General features: G+C 43.4%; 1 protein-coding gene across 1 annotated transcript in view; it reads right to left on the reverse strand.

The window, feature by feature from the left end:
* Positions 1-7967: 7967 nt before the first annotated feature.
* Positions 7968-16671, reverse strand: part of LOC308287593 (metabotropic glutamate receptor 7-like) — a gene marked incomplete at its 5' end in the record, with an annotated part of 266695 nt that continues 257991 nt past the window's right edge. Inside the window, one exon of the mRNA XM_080728818.1 lies at positions 7968-8026. Coding sequence (XP_080584944.1) covers positions 7977-8026 — 50 coding nt within the window. The 3' untranslated portion in view covers positions 7968-7976. The remainder of the gene's footprint in view (positions 8027-16671) is intronic.

Here is a 16671-nt window from a genome sequence, read left to right on the forward strand (position 1 = left end):
CGGTCAAGCTTGTACACGCCACCCCGTATCTTTTCTGGCCAGTGTTGCGCCTCTCACGCGCACGAGCATTCATCGATTCAAAACAAACCCCAAATTCACATCTCGAGAACGTTTAGTGTCACAGCAGGGTGATTTAACAAAGAGGTGAGCCTCTATGCATATCAATACACCATGGGTCTTCAACAGGGGGTCCTCAGAGTTACTACAGGAGGTCCTCCAAATCTTCGTATGATAGAAAGTTGTTTTTCTCCTTTCTTAAAACCACTTAAACCCTAGTGCCTGTCCATAGAACTTTTGCCAAAAATAGCAGATCTACAGGCTCACAACGTGAGCTTGTAGATCGGCTATTTTTAGCAAAGAGGTTTGGTGTAGTGGGGAAAAAGAGCAGACTAAGTACAGAGAGAAATGTCAAGTTTATTAAGTATTGACGGTTCAGTGGTTAAATATCTGAAAACACAAATTGACATGAATCCAAAATACACTGATGAGTGTGCTGTCAAACCATGAAACTATATGGAATCTATGAAAAGTTGGGGGTCCCTGCTTCATCTCTCTCTCAACTAAGGGGTCCTTGGCCTGAAAACATTGAAGACCCCTGCAATAGACCATTGTCTGAACCTGTTAACTCCTGTAATATTAGTCTTAAGCAAAATGCGTGTGATGTCATTAAAACTGCGTCACCCCCAAACATTGAATCACCACTGCAACACTGCTGTACAGTCTCAGAGTTATGTGTGGGCACATGGTTACGGGGATGAACCTTTGCAGAGTACAAAAAGGGAGGGGGAGAGTATCCTAGTGGGGGAAGTTGAGTTTTGCTGCATATGCAGTTCTTCCAGGAAGTAGATTGAGGAGTCCTCGACACTTTGCCCCCCTTCTTGCTTCATCCACTTTCTGCAATACCCGCACAGCCATCAGTCTCTGACAATACAGAGAGAGAGAGAGAGAGATAGAGAGAGAGAGAGAGAGAGAGAGAGAGAGAGAGAGAGAGAGAGAGAGAGAGAGAGAGAGAGAGAGAGAGAGTGAGTGACAGAGAGAGAGATAGAAGAGAAATGCTGAGGGTGGCGTATACTGTTTGTCAGGAAGGTGTTTTCCTGCTAATGCTATTCCAATCAGCGACAACATAGTTAATATTTGCAAGTTACTATGAAAAGCTCCACCGTCTGTCCGTCTGTCCGTCCGTCTGTCACGTCATGACACGTCACATTTTTGCCCCTACTCCATCTCTGGCACCGTTGGCGCTATGCCAAACTTTGCACGCACACTCCTTGAAAGGCAAACCACAACCTCTAGCCCTGATTTCTCACATGGCCCTCTTCTAGCGCCACCATCAGGCCGATTTTTGCATCAACATGGATCTGTCAACATGGATCAGTCATCAACATGGATCTGTCCCATTTCACATATTCCCTCCTGATTGGCTACGATTGCCTTCTAAAGTTTGTGTATGTGACCTGACGGTTGCTTATCTCTTACTGGTTCATACAAGGCTGTCTCTGTTAGTCTTTGAGACACTGTCCTCCGTTAGTCTTTGAGACACTGTCCTCCGTTAGTCTCTGAGACACTGTCCTCCGTTAGTCTCTGAGACACTGTCCTCCGTTAGTCTTTGAGACACTGTCCTCTGATAGTCTTTGAGACACTGTCTTCTGTTAGTCTTTGACGATGTCATAGAGCATCTCACATTGACGATGTCATAGAGCATCTCACATTGACGATGTCATAGAGCATCTCACATTGACGATGTCATAGAGCATCTCACACACACACACACACACACACACACACACACACACACACACACACACACACACACACACACACACACACACACACACACACACACACGCATTGATTTGCTTCTTTCCTTGATTTTTAACCCAGAGTCTCAGAGCATAATTATTTTAATGGCAAAGTACTGTAGGTTTGCACCTTGCACATTCCAAGGGATTTGGCTTGACGGGTTTGTCTCAAGGACACATTATAATGTTCAACCTAACTTTTAAAAAGGTTCTGAAAAGAGAGAGATATGGAGTATGGTATTGAGGAGTTAGGGATGAATAGGGGTCTCTCCACAAAGTTTGGCCGCAAGAATGCGGATAAGAACAAAATGGCCGATGTGTGAATTATGAATAGTACACCAGGGGTCTTCAACGTTTTCAGGCCAAGGACCCCTTAGTTGAGAGAGAGATGAAGCAGGGACCCCCACAACCTTTTCATAGATTCCATATGGTTTCATTGTTTGACAGCACAATCATCAGTGTATTTTGGATTCATGTCAATTTGTGTTTTCAGATATTTAACCACTTGAACCATCAATACTTAATAAACTTGACCTTTCACTCTGTACTTAGTGTGCTCTTTTTCCCATCTACACCAAACCTCTTTGCAGAAAATAGCTGATCTACAAGCTCACAGCTTGTGAGCTTGTAGATCTGCTATTGTTGGTTAAGTTCTCAGAATTTAGACACTGTGGTTCAAGGGGTTAATATAAAAAAGGAGAAAAAAAGTTTCTATCACACAAAGATTTGTAGGACCCCCTACAGTAACTCTGAAGACCCCCTAGGGGTCCCAGACCCCCTGTTGAAGACCCCTGGACAACGATAACAGAGGATTTCTCCTCCCACACCCCTATGTCTCTCTCATCTCCCACCTCCTTCTCTTTGTCCTCTGTTCGTCTCATATCTCCAGACAGCAGATGAGAGAGATTTTAGGCATAGGGTTGAGCCAACCTTCAGTGTTCAATTAGATTAGTCGCCACCAAAACCAATTAGAGCAAGGATAGGATGGCGGCAGTTTCACAACAAGTCTGTGATGTCCGAGCAGAGGAAACAAAGCTGAGAAAGCACTTTGGCCACTGCAGTGGAAGATGCACTCTCATTTTTTTGCAAGAATAAAAAGTAAAAATAAATAGTATAGTACATTGGAACTATACAGGTCTGTCTGTATCCCTTGTAATGCCCAAAAGATAATGAGTTTTTGATGTAGTAATGGATACTCTACTGGGTACTCTAACAACAGGTCCAGCATACAACTTCACAAGTCGTTCCTGACTTGTTGGATCCCAAAGTCAGTCTAAGATGTAAGCAATGGTGGTTTTCACTGTCTGGCACTGGGTGATCATAACCCCTGATGCCAGCATTGGAAACAGTGATTATTATGCCCGAAAATGTCGCCTAGTGCCTACCCCTGCTCTATACTTGTGACTAAATCAGATTCCAAATGGACATATTATTTGCACAAAGCCCAACGTTGTCAAAGAGAAGGGAGCCTGATGCCCCTGGAAGCAATCTGCTCCTCGTCGCTTTGAACCACAGCACCTGGCAGATTGCCAGCCGAAGGGCACAGGGAAGGGCAACGCAGATACAGTCATTTTATAAAACCTTTTCCCCTTCTGCCCTCCCTCCACCACCTTCTCCTACATTCATTCTCCAGAAGAGATGGGTAACTTACTGTATCTCAATGCTAGAGATAACTATCCCCCCCTTCTGTGTGTTTTGTATCAGACACATAAGGGGGCCAGGGGAAAGTAGTAAAGCGGTGGCAAACACTGTTCACTTGCATTGCTGTGCATTTAGAGATGTATAGGCTTTGTTTAATCATCCATAGCCAAAGGAAAACTAAAACCTACCTCTTAAATCAAATGAATCTACAAAAAAAAAAAGAAAACAATCTGGTAATTGAGATGGAGTAGTAGACTAGAGACACTGTCAACCACAGAGATGATGCGAAGGACAAGCTCACACAGAACCTTTCAAAGACATGGATCCTATTAATTACCAGGTCTTATGTCTAAAAGCTGGAGATGTGGCCAAATGCCTGAACTGGTCATGGAGACATGGTGTGACAAATTCAGGGTCGTTTACCACCTTGCTGCAACTTAAGGCACATTTTACTGTCCTCAAAATAGGGAAACAGCCTTCTTCACACCTCCAGGTCTTAAGTTTAGACATAAGACCTGGTAATTAAGACGCACAAAATAGGGCCTTGGATGTTATGTAAGGGCTCAGCGGTCATTATCGAGAAATAAAATCCCTTCAGGCTGATAACCACCTCCACTCTCGCTATTTCTCGATAATTACTTGAGAAACAACTTAAGGGACGTTTTACTATCCTCAAAATAGGGAAACGGCATTGTCCACACCTCCACGTCTTAAGTTCAGACGTAAGACCTGATAATTAAGACGCGCAAAATAGGGCCCAGGATGTTATGTAAGGGCTCAGCGATCATTATCGAGAAATAGTGATAGCGGAGGTGGTTATCAGCCTGAGGGGATTTTATTTCTCGATAATGAGCCAGACGTTATCTCGCTAATTACACAGCTACTTAATAAATTAATAATTTGTCTCAAACGTAAAAACAAATCAAAGTATTTCCTTGCTTACAGTAGAGAAAGTGTTGCACTGAGTGTCCACCCAGTGCAACACGTTCGCCTTGTAAAACAAGGAATTGTTAATAGAATCCATTTTCTGTTACTGCATCATCTATTTCTTGCTTCAAATATTTTTAAAAACATTCTGGAGAGCAATGTTTAGTTGTAAATTACACTGTGTGTTTGTTTACATGGCTTTCATGTTGGATACGGCACAAAGTTCACGCAGTGCAGCAGGTGCTCTGAGCCTTTGTTTGGCATCGGTCTGTTAAAGAGCGGAGCGGTCCGTTATCAAGAAATAACACACCTGACCAATCAGAATCAATAATGTCAGGTAGTGAAAACACTCAAAACAAGATTCTCAAATCCAGTACATCATAGTCCAGTGGATCTCAAACACTGTACTTTCATAACTTGGATGAATTTGGTTGCGGATCCTGATCTGAAAAGGTTTCGTGCTGCAGCTACGAGCTCACAATGAGTCGCATCGTGATCCATTGTGAGCTTGTAGATCTGCCATTTAAAAAAGGAAAATAGCCACAGTAGAAAATAAACTGTGGAATATCAATCTAGAAAAACAATGACATAGGTAGACCACGCACCTAAAAACGTTTAGGTTTTAGAAAGGTGTTTAGGTGTGTCGTCTACCTATGTCATTGTTTTTCTAGATTGATATTCCTATGGATTGTTATATTGTTGTTGATGTACTGACATATTATCTTGCTTAATATATTGATATAATACCTGCTTATTGTAAGTTGCTTTTGATTAAAAGTGTCTTTTAAATGCCTAAACTGTAACTGTAAACTGTTCCTTATTTTGCGGGGGAGCATGGACTATAGGGGGTCCCCGCTATCCTGGCGGGGCCATACGTCATACTGCGTTCACTCAGAGTGAACGCAGTATCGCCCCGCCACGCTAGGTCCCCGCACACCACTTTGAGAACCAGTGTCCTAATAGTCCTTCAGAGTAAGACACAAGTATGATAACCAGCTTCTTCAGGGAATAATTATATCTAAAAAATGAATAAAAAATAACCAAATAGTTTTTATTTTATTTCATGTTGATACATTCTTGGACAACACCACAGAAGAGTTGCATGAGTGGCCAAACATAAATCTCTCCCACAACATTGGCACATAAGCAGCAAGGGCAACATGAATATACCTAGTACAAACAGTAGAAAACATACATGCTTTTGAATTATATCTTTTTTTTAAAGCATTTCTGTTTTTTTAAATATATATCAATCTTTTTTCTCAGTTTCACATTGGTTTGCCTGGGGCGATAAGAAACTCCAAAAGCCATATTCTGCCGGGTGAGAAAATATAGGAATTCAACCATTACATAAAGATAAGAACCAGAATGACAAAAAAACAAATAAATAAAGGAACTAAAAGATCTTACAGTACAATTCAGAGCAGACAAGTGGAACCAACTGTGTTGTGAAGATTATTATCGTTGCTTCTTTTTTTTCTGATTCAGATTCAACATCAAACATATCAGGCATGCATTTGACAACCTCAACATCAACACCTTGATTTGTATCAGGGGACCATGAGAGCCACCGGAGAATCGACGCACAACCCCCTTGTGAAGCCTGGACCAAGGTTCTTTTAAGAGTCAGCAACGACACAGATAAGGGTTATCTTCATACACACACAAAGTACAGTATGTATGTAAAGTATGTGTATGCAGAGAGAGAGAGGAGAACACACAGAATCTCAGAATGGGAACACCTTCGGCTTTGTGTGCACGGCTAACCGTGAAATCTGATTATTCCTTTATGTTTATGAGTTGCAATGTTATTACGTTTTGCTCTCAAACAGACACCGAAACCTGCAGCAAATCTACTGTACATCTGTTGTTTTGTCTTATTTGTACAGCCGTGAAAGGACGTGTTGTTGCTGTTAAGTTGCAATGAAACAGGTAATAGTAACTGTCGGGCAGAAACCTGAAACCTTGTATCTCCAAGTTTCAAATATGTGATTTTTTTCCTAAAGTAAAGCACTGCTTCATCACACAACGCCGTCGCACAAGAGTAGTGAAAACAGCAGATCTACAAGGGGGCTCTCTCCATTCCGACATGTCGCCACTCTGACAGTGACTTCTTATTGTCGCAACACTTCCATAGAGGTTAAGGTTAGGGTTAGGGTAAGAGATAGGGTCGGCTGTTTTCACTAGTTTAAATCATTTTTAAAATGTAAAATGCAAAACGAATGGTTTTGGACATACAAGGTTTCCACCCGACAACGACGTTATGATCATTTTGCAATGACTGTAGAGACACAAGCGGATATTGAATCAGCAGTCCTCTCCTATTACCATCCAAAGACACTTAATCATAATAGTTTCCATTTTCTGCCCTTCCGTGACAAAATCGGATTCCTGATGGCAGTGGAAACAAAGCCAAGTGATCTCAAAGAGAAGAATATGGCTTTAATAAAGAATATTATGCATCCAAGAAAACATGGGGGGAAAAATAGATTCATTCATCATCTTTGAAAGGAACAACAAGAAAAAAGCAACAACCCAAAGTAAGCTCAACATAATAATATGTCATGAAGGACCACACACAGCCTCAGGTCGACAGCAGGGAAGTGGGGGGGGGACTTGCAGTGTGGAAGTTAGGGGTGGGACGATAAGCGATATTATCGTATATCGTGATAAAAAAACACTCCACGATAATCGTGATATCGTCCTCCATCATGCACTGGGATCAATTCACCTTTTATTTGCCGAGCTGCATATCTTTTTTTCACTCTATCAAATGTCTTTGCCAAAAAATAGTAGATCTACATCGGCTATTTTTTGGCAAATTTTCCGCCCAGGATAATGGATTTTGATTATCGCGATAATATTGTAAATCGCGATTTCTTTCGTCACAATAATCATGATATGACATTTTCATATCGTCCCATCCCTAGTGGAAGTACAGTAAGAGACAGGAGGTGAGGGCCGCGTAGAAAAGTCATGTCTTGTGTTGCGGTGCTCGAGATGCACTGTGTCAAAGGAACGCGAGGAGTCGCAGTACAGTGTAGGTTTTGGCCCCAGCCTGGGAACAACGTCAAGCCCCAAAGAGCATTCATTGCCTTAGTGTTCAGGAAACGTCCACAGGGCCTCCACTGTGTCCACTGAATGCTTTCCAAATCCATTCAATGCTTACCACCAGTATCATCACTGTCATCATAGTCTTCAACATCATCACTTCACACACAAATGATTCTTATTTTGTTGTTTTCTCAAGAACGTTGTCTTTCTTTTTAAAGAACACTATGACCCAAAGTGTCTTGTGTCCGTGTGTGTGCGCGTGCACACGTGTGTATTTGCTCTTTATACTCATTGCTATTTCAGTTAGAATGAGTAATACCTGTTGGCCAGAAGTCACTGTTGAAGTCCCAGAATGCTTTGCTTCAGTAGGCAACTACCATGTGGTGGGCAGTAAAGCACAAGAGGGAGGAAAAAGAAAAAGAAAGAAACTGCAATCATTTTTTTTTCTTTTTTTTCCTCCCATCCAGGGGGAAGGAGACCAGACATCTCCAACGATCACTCTTTTTTCCTTCTCCTTTCTCTTCCTCCGTCTCTCATTGTGATGGAGGGATGCCGTTAGATCACAAGGTCATTGTAGTTGACATATTTCTTCTTTGCTGCTGGACCTGGAAGGGAGAGATAATGGATCCACAATGAGCTTGTATGAGATAATACATTGGCTATTATCTGGGGTTGAGTGTGCGTGTGTGCTTGTGCGTGCGTGTGTGTGCGTGTGTGCGTGAGAGAGGGACTCTTGAGAGAAAGTGCTTGACTGTTAAATGTCATTTGAGGTGGAAGGAGTGATTGACTGATAATAACCCTTTCTTTTATATTGCCAAACCAGACTTTTTTCATTAAAGGGGCCACACCATGCTTTTCAAAATATATATTTTATAGAAATATTGGTCCATAATACGGTTTGCAGGTTTTAGCCTAAACAACCACTCGGATATTGAATGTTCTGTCTGTCTCTAATTCCAAGCCGTTTCAGATGCAATACAAAAATGCCCTTTGTTGGCAACGGGGCGCTGTCTTTGGGCTAAAATTGGAACGATACAGCGAATGTTAGAGAACCATGATGAGAACCATGTAGAGTCAATCGTAATCTTCTCTGTATCGTTCCAATTTTAGCACCACTTTACCTCATGGTCCACCTCATATATACTGTATAGTCTCAATAGAATATAGCCTCCCAAATAGTACCGCCCCCTTCTCGAGGGGGCCCAATAGGAAATGAGCCCCCTGTGACATAGCATGGGGCCGATTTCAAAAGAGTACCGTTCAGACACGCCCATTCAGAAAATCACTGAAATGAAAGGAAAGGCTTAGAGTTAACACAGGAGACACTGGGAAGACCAAAAAACAAGAAAAAAATGAAAATGTTAAATTCATGATTCATGGTTTAAAACGTTCACAGCATTTCATGGACATCCGTGTTCCTGTACCCACTGTACAGTAGAACACCTGCTCATCCATACCAACCCATGGCCAAATGTTTGCTTTCAGTCATTTCAGGAAATACAATCATGGTAGGGGATTGCTTTTACTGGACCTTGGAGCTCAATTCAAATTGAGCTAAATTCAGGTTAGAATTTATCTGCAGGGTTAGTGGTTAGAATGTCCACCGTGTCGTCTCATTTCTGTCACGCTTCGCCTACCTATCGTAGCCAATTACTGACGGTTATGGGAGAACATTGTATGATTGACGAAGAGTTTTAACATAAGGGACCATACTCTTATTAATTAAGGTAGCTATGGTTCAAAAAGAGGGGGGGTCATAAAATATTTTTCTGAGCACTTGGGGGGGCCATGTTTTTTTTTATTTTGGCTTTGGGGGGGTCATGCGATTTATAAAAGATGGATTCATTCTTTAAATCAGGGGTCTTCAACAGGGGGTCCACGACCCCTCGGGTGTCCACGGGGATACTGCAGGGGGTCCCCGAACATATTAGTGTAAAAAGAAAACCACTTTTATATATATAATAATTTTAAAAATGCCATTTGTCTTTAAATATAAAAACACTCAACCCCCTACATTCAAGGTAGCTGGGCCGAGGCAGCTGGTCACCTGGACTACAGTGCCATGGCCCATGGTTTTCAATTGCTTATTTTTTACTTGATAAAAGAGAGAGAGACCTAAAAACAAACAAAAAATTACATTTTGAAATTCATTGTGTAGTCCCCTTATGATGGTAGCTGACCCTATTTTGATGTATTGATTGTGAATTGGGTTAGACTTTTTGAAGTCTCTACTCTTTTACGGCTCTCCCTTCCCCCCTCACCGGCGGGCGACCACTTAGTGGCCCCCTCACACACACACCCCACCATGTCCAATGACGGACGACTTCAAGTGGAAACCCCATCATCAATCAGGGCCAGAAGATAAAATGGGAAATGACACATTATGCATATTAGGTGCTGACAGCGTCGTCATTGAACCTGACTTTTCCATAATGGCAATACAGGAAGCAGTCAATTACTGGTCTGACAGGGCCAGGTATTGGCGTAGCTACAATTGGGGAAATGCGCTGCGATTGCTGCATATTTCCATCTGAATGGACTGAGGCTGAGAGGGATAATTAGGAGTTCATAACAGGCTGTGTCATTTGATGTGACAGGCTCTGGTTGACTGCTGGGTGCACAAGAAGAGATTTAGGGGTAAAACATGGGGTTTTGGCTTGAGTTAGGATCAATATTATGTATCTTCATTGTATGCAAAAGGTGTAACCCCCCCTCCCTCCATTACACACACACACCAACGACATCCTCCGGAGAAAAATATGAAACTCAATTGCCCGAGACTAACGGCTAACTAATACTAAGTCGTACAACCATGCCGCTCGCTGAAAACACCTCACATTTTCAGTGATGCCATGGTTAAAGACGAAGTTTAAAGGTGCGTTCAAACCTGAAGCTATTTCTTTTCTTCCATCCGCTTCTATAGCTTCCCTTTGGTTGAGCACGTCCGCGTTGGTAAAAAATAAATAAATGCTTCTTCGCGACGCGAACCCAGGAAAACGAGAGAAATCCCAGGAAAAACAACCCCCTGACTGGCTGTCAGGACGCAATGGGTGGAGTCGGGGGTAAGTTTGCGGCGTTCGTGCTGCCCTGTTTGGATTGTTTGCGCCCCGTCGCGTCTCGTCTCGTCTTTGCATTCACTTTGTATATAATCACGTACCGCACGAACTATCCAGATTTTAACGCACCATAAGTCAGTTTGTACTAGCCTAGTGTTGCTCATACTAATTCCTCACTGCGTATCGGATATTAGTCTGGACTCGCGAGCTGAATTTTCATTTCCAAGGGGTGGGTTAGACCAGACCAATGCTGGGCACTGATTGGTCCCCCACATCTTGGGGGAGAGGAAATGGATTCACAATTGAGCGGGGCCAGACCCATATTAACCAAGGGCAAGTTTTCTTGCCCAGGCGGATTGGTCCTGTTCCAGGCTAAGTTTGTACAACCATGACGACTGGTGACACGGAGGGGGGAAAACAGCCCCAGTCCAGGTTACATTTGGTCTCTGATGTTTCACTGAATTACATTTCCATCTTGTTTCCTCAAAATCAGGCTTCAACAGCACGTAGCAAGATATCTGGATGTTCTGAAGTCACCCAGGAAGGGAATATTATAGACAGAGTCCACCTCTAGAGGGACTTGGGGTGTGGAGTGGCCGGTGGGGGATCTGGGGATTACTGAGAATGGCAGTTGAGATATTGAAGTGCTGGTTTTAAGTTACTCTTTGAGAGTGCCTATATGAGTTTAAGGAATATATTGGAGCCTTTGTTGTGCAGGGAATCCTCTTTTGGAGAGAAGGCAGCAAAGCATGGGCCTTATGAGGGCAGAATGAGAGAGATTTAGCTTTGTAAAGAGTCTGAGGCCAGATGGAGCTGTGAGAGATAGGAGGCTTTGTTGTCATATATCAGCCTCTTGGAGCAAAGAATGGAAAGAAAGAGCAGATAGATACAAAGAAACGATGAATGAAATACTGAAGGGGTGAAAAAGCCAGGCGAGGAAGGGAAAGAGCAAGGAGCAACAAGAGAGAGGGGGGAGGGGGAGGGGGGGGGGGGGGGGGCAAAAGAAAAAGGTGAGATAGAGAAAAGAGAGAAAGAGAGGCAATGAGACGCACCAAAGTGAAATTGAGACCCTTGGGGAAAAAAGTAAAGAGATTCTAGATTGGGTCAGGAGAGAGCGACAGCAAGGATATGAGAAGGAGAAATGGAGAAGGGATCTGGGGGGCAGGAGGGGATGGAAGGGATGGATCCGTTGGCCCAGTCCAACAGATGGCCCTAGTGCTCTTCCGGGACTCATGGCAAGTCTGCCAGCAGCACGGCTACTGCTTGCTATGTGTAGCGTGAACCATGCTGAGTGGTGGGTGGGAGGAAACCCTGTAATGTGGAGGATAACACGTTAGCGATTCCCCGCAAAGACAAAACTGTACTGATTGATGAGCTCTGATCATCAAAACCCACTGCAGAACGCCTCGTGGGGATGTTGGGGAAAATACTTTTATTATTTTATTTATTTTCTCTCTCCTCTCCTCTATGTCTCATTGTCTCACGGTGTCTACACTTGCGTTCATTCTCACTCCACTGACTGTATATCGTCGTTGTCTGGTGTAAACCTTGTATGTCCAAAACCGTTCGTTTCGCATTTATCATTACTTAAATGATTTAAAATAGTGAAAATAGCCGATCACACAATGCCTCGCACCGAGAGCCGCTGTGTGCTTGTAGATCTGCTATTTTCACTACTTTTGTGCGACACTTTTGTATGATGAAGCAGGGTCAAACATACACATTTTAAACTTACGAGGTTTCTGCCTGACAGTGACGATATGTGTCTCATTCCCTCTCTTTCCAGCATGTTATTATTATTATTATTACTTATGTTATAAGTAGGTGTTCACCATTCAAACATGGTGACCTGAAAAGTAGTAAAACTCAAATAGCCTACTGAAGTAGAACCCAAAACGGTACACATGAATCACACCACATAAGGAACTGTATTTGCTAGTCAAGTAGACTGTCACGTTATTCTCCCCTCCTCGTGTTAAGGTTTTGAGACAATTGAAAGGGTGAAGATAAAGAGCTGTGGGAGAGAGATCAGCACTTTGTCCATGCGGTCCCCTCCCTCTCTCCTGATTTCTCTCAGTTGGTATAAAATTACATTTTAATATCAATTATATTTTAAACACCAACTTCACCAACTTGTGTTACAAGTGTAGGCTCCGGGGTAGCGCGTTGGTCACTCGCCAACGTGCCTGGCACTTTGGCTGACTGGTTAACGTACGCGCCCATAGCGCGACCACGGCAAACAACCGGGAGGCGAACCCGGGCCGCTAGCCAAAGTGCCAGGCACGTTGGCGAGTGACCAACGCGCTACCCCGGAGCCTACACAAGTGTCAAAGATATGTCTGTTTTGGAACACATAACTTAAACATTATTTTGCAGAGAATGTGCTCCACTACAGGGACAGAGGTGATGACCAAAGATACAGTATGTCATAATGTTCCTGGACATTGGATAAAGTGAAGCCACAACATTGTTCATCCTTGGCTACTGAGCTCACGAAGACTCAGTCACGACACAAGACCATCTCATGACTCATTTTTATGTTGGCCAATCATAAAGTGACAGGTCTATTTTTCTGCGCACACTGAACTATAGTTGTGCAATGAATATACATTGTATTCAGAAAAGAGAAGAGAGGAGAAACCTAGTTATTGTACCACTGGACAATATTATTTTGTATGCTGATTGATTTAATATACAGTAAGAGAAAACGGACATTACACTGGTGTGGACTCCTTTCTTGTGTGCGGAGTGATTTTTAATCTTTTTTGGGGAAACTGTATTTATTCTTGTCTTAATTACATGCCAAAGGTATAATTAACCAGGAACAATACCCGCATCACTCTCTCTCTCTCTCTCTCTCTCTCTTTATTTCTCTCCCTCTCTGGGAACCTCCCATGCTATCTAGTGTGTTGTCTCTCTATTGTCTCTCTTTCTGGTCTTGTTCTCCCTTACACCCCTCGTCTCTCTTTTTATTTTATTTTATCCCACAATTTTTGTAACCCATTTTTTCACCCACTTGTCAATTATCTAATGTAATCCTGGCGCTAGATCTAATGTAATCCTGGGCGCTACACCTACCTACTCCCTCTGCCAACCTGGGGAGAGCAACGGACTGCTTCCTTCGATGCATGAGGAGTCCAAGCCGCTTCTTTTCACCTGACAGGGGGGGAGTTTCCCCGGCTGGACGTAGCGCGCGGAAGGAACACGAACAGTGAACACGTTATTCCAACCAGTTCATTTCCCCTCCATCAGGCGCCCCGGCTGGCCAGGGGGAGGCAGTATAGAGACCAGGTATTACAGAACATGCAAACTCCACACAGGGGCCTTTTCCACCAAAAGAACCTTGGTTCCAGAACCAGTGCCGGTTCAACTTTCTTGGAACCTTGGTTCGTTCTTGCGAACCGGCTTACGTTTCCACCAGATTGAACCATGATTGAATCAGAGGAACCAAGGATTTTGTGGTTCCCGTTCGGAACCAACTTTTACGGTTCGGAACCAACTCCGGTTCTCTGTGGAAAAGCTCACCTCTGGTTCATCCCATAGGCGGGAGAAAGAACCAGAACCGGTTCTTTGCTGGTGGAGAAGGCCCCACAGAAAGGCCCTTTTGCCAACCCCACCTATAGGGTATGGGCACTGATGACACGGAGGAGAGAAAACTCTCCCAGCGCCCACAGCATCCCCAGCGGGAATCTAACCCAGGAACTTCTAGCTGTGAGGCGACTGCACCACCGTGCACCCCCCCCCCCCCCTCCCACCCTCTCTCTTTATCTTTTCAATCTCCCCAACCCTCCAGAAAATAGAGCAAGGTCAGGACAGAAAAGTAGAAGAAGATGAATTTGTTCTTACCTCTGATAAATTATGAAATTAGCCTGTGAGGGAGGAGAACAACATTATTTGGTGAGTTATCCCTCACAGTGGCAAACACTCTAGACCAGGGGTCTTCAACGTTTTCAGGCCGGGGACCCCCAAACTGATGGGGAGATGGAGCAGGGACCCCCTACCACCTCGTAGGGTGGGGGGGTCGGGGCTACGACATATTTTTTATTTTAAACATGTACAAGTTACAGCGAGCAGGGTGGGCCGTACCACTACCATTTCTAAACATACTACTTATTAACTGAGAACCAATAATATCAACAATCTGTCAATTGCATAGTAATCATGTATTCAAGATATTCAAAATGGATAGAATCATGATTTATTAAAAAAAAAAAAAAAAAAAAAAAACATTTTATTTAAATCTTTTTTTTTTTAAGCAATAATTTCGCGGACCCCCTGCAGTACCTCCGCGGACCCCCTAGGGGTCGCGGACCCCCTGTTGAAGACCCCTGCTCTAGACTGAGAGCTGGCAATTTGATCACGCAGCCATGCAATTTGAATTTGTGAACTTCTGTGAGCATTCAAGTATGTGTGACAGTTCTTCCCTTTTGTGATTTAATTCACAGTCCGCAAAAAGTGTTTTTTTTTCAGCTTTTTGTTGGAATGCTGCATTTCGCTATGAAAACAGGCGTATTTTATGTTGGCATGAATGGGTTGAGCAACTGGGTGCAAAACATATTTTTTTTCTGTGTATGGTAAGATGAATAGACTTTAAATTGGTACTGCAATAAGGTGGTAACCTATATCTTTTGACTGTGGCAGAGCAGGTTCTGCCCAAGAAGATTGTATGAGCTACAGTAGGTTTTAAATCACATTACAGGAGCATTGCATGTTGCCGTGTCAAGCTAAACCGTTTACCAGACAGTGTTTGTGATATGGAGGTGATGTGAGAGGTGTGTTTGTTCTCTCAGCCATATGCAGTAGCAGTGCAGTCGTACTGCTGCAGCGAGAAGCAGGAGCAGCTGGTGCAGAAATCAATGTCTGTTTTCTGCTGTGAGTTCAAACACACAGTAAGAAGCCACTGATGATCTCAGAAGAATCACTGATCCTGCTGTCATTTTCTGTTACAGCGGGGAGCGAGGCTGAACATGACACCCTGAAGTGGTTTTGGTGGAGAAGCACCCCAGTGAGAGATGGTTTTGCTAAAATGTCTCCTCGCTTGTAGACTCACAGAAAGCAGGATTGGATTCCACATAACAGATGTGTTTAGGTATCTACAGCATTAACCTCGCGTCACCGGGCTTTCGCGTGCTCGTTTACTAAACAGGTCATTTGATCTGGTCTAAACCGGATGGCATCCTAGACTGGATGGCAGAAGCGGTGTTGCTTTGTTTTGGTTCCCCGTTTGTTTCCCCAATCCCTATCTAAATGCTAGAGGAGTGTAGTCTTGCCAGTCGCTGCGAGTTGGACTAAAAGATGGATATACCAAACTAACTGTTAAAAAAAGAAGCAAAACTACGCCGCATCAAGGGTTTTATTGGGTAGGTACTAAAATGATGTCATTGAGCGCTGGGAATTGTTTTGGGTTAAAAATGATTCCGTTTTGATGTTTCCGGCCAAAGTGTAGTCCGTTTTGACTACAAAATGATGTAGGACGCCATCCACTCCCGACCGGATCAAAAGCCCGAAATTGGAGACGATCCCAGGCTAGTATCTATGGATGTACTGAAAGTAGATATCTGAAAGTGTTTATCCAACTTGTTACGAAGAGACGCCACAGAAAGATACTCCTGTGACAAATCCATGTTTCAAAACAGGAAACATCTGAACACAGTGTCAGGTGCGAAGGAGGACGTTGTACAATAGCAGTCTGCTCCAACATAGCCGACTATCTTTAGCTTGCACTTACTCCTTCACACAGGTCTCCTTTCACAGAGGTTGTGCGCAATTATGCATCGATTCAGAAGATAAACGTCAAGCGATGCTGTGAGAGATTCCTTTGGCTACGGATAACTATAATTTTTATTTCGTTTTTTTCTTTTGAAGACCTTGAATAATGTTTTGAAGAGCACGCTACACACACCATGCTAATTCTCAGAGTCTTCCTATGCATTCATTCCAACTAAAGCTCATTTGAAATCCCCTCTGTGTGGAGCTGCCTTTGATAAGAAATAGCTTCCATGACATTTGGAAGTGTTTGGTGATAGGAGAGTCATTCCAGCGATTGAGCATGCATGTGAAAATAAACAGAGCAAACTCTATGATACGGAACAATGTGTGTAGGTGGGCAGCATTCATTGGCCGGGGCTTGATGAGTGGAAGCTTCCATTGCATCAAGGGCTTCCCACAACAACGGATAGGTTTCCCAGACAAAG

The sequence above is a fragment of the Nannobrachium achirus genome, assembly GCF_963921795.1.
Source record: "Nannobrachium achirus genome assembly, chromosome: 6".
NCBI classification, from domain to species: domain Eukaryota; kingdom Metazoa; phylum Chordata; class Actinopteri; order Myctophiformes; family Myctophidae; genus Nannobrachium; species Nannobrachium achirus.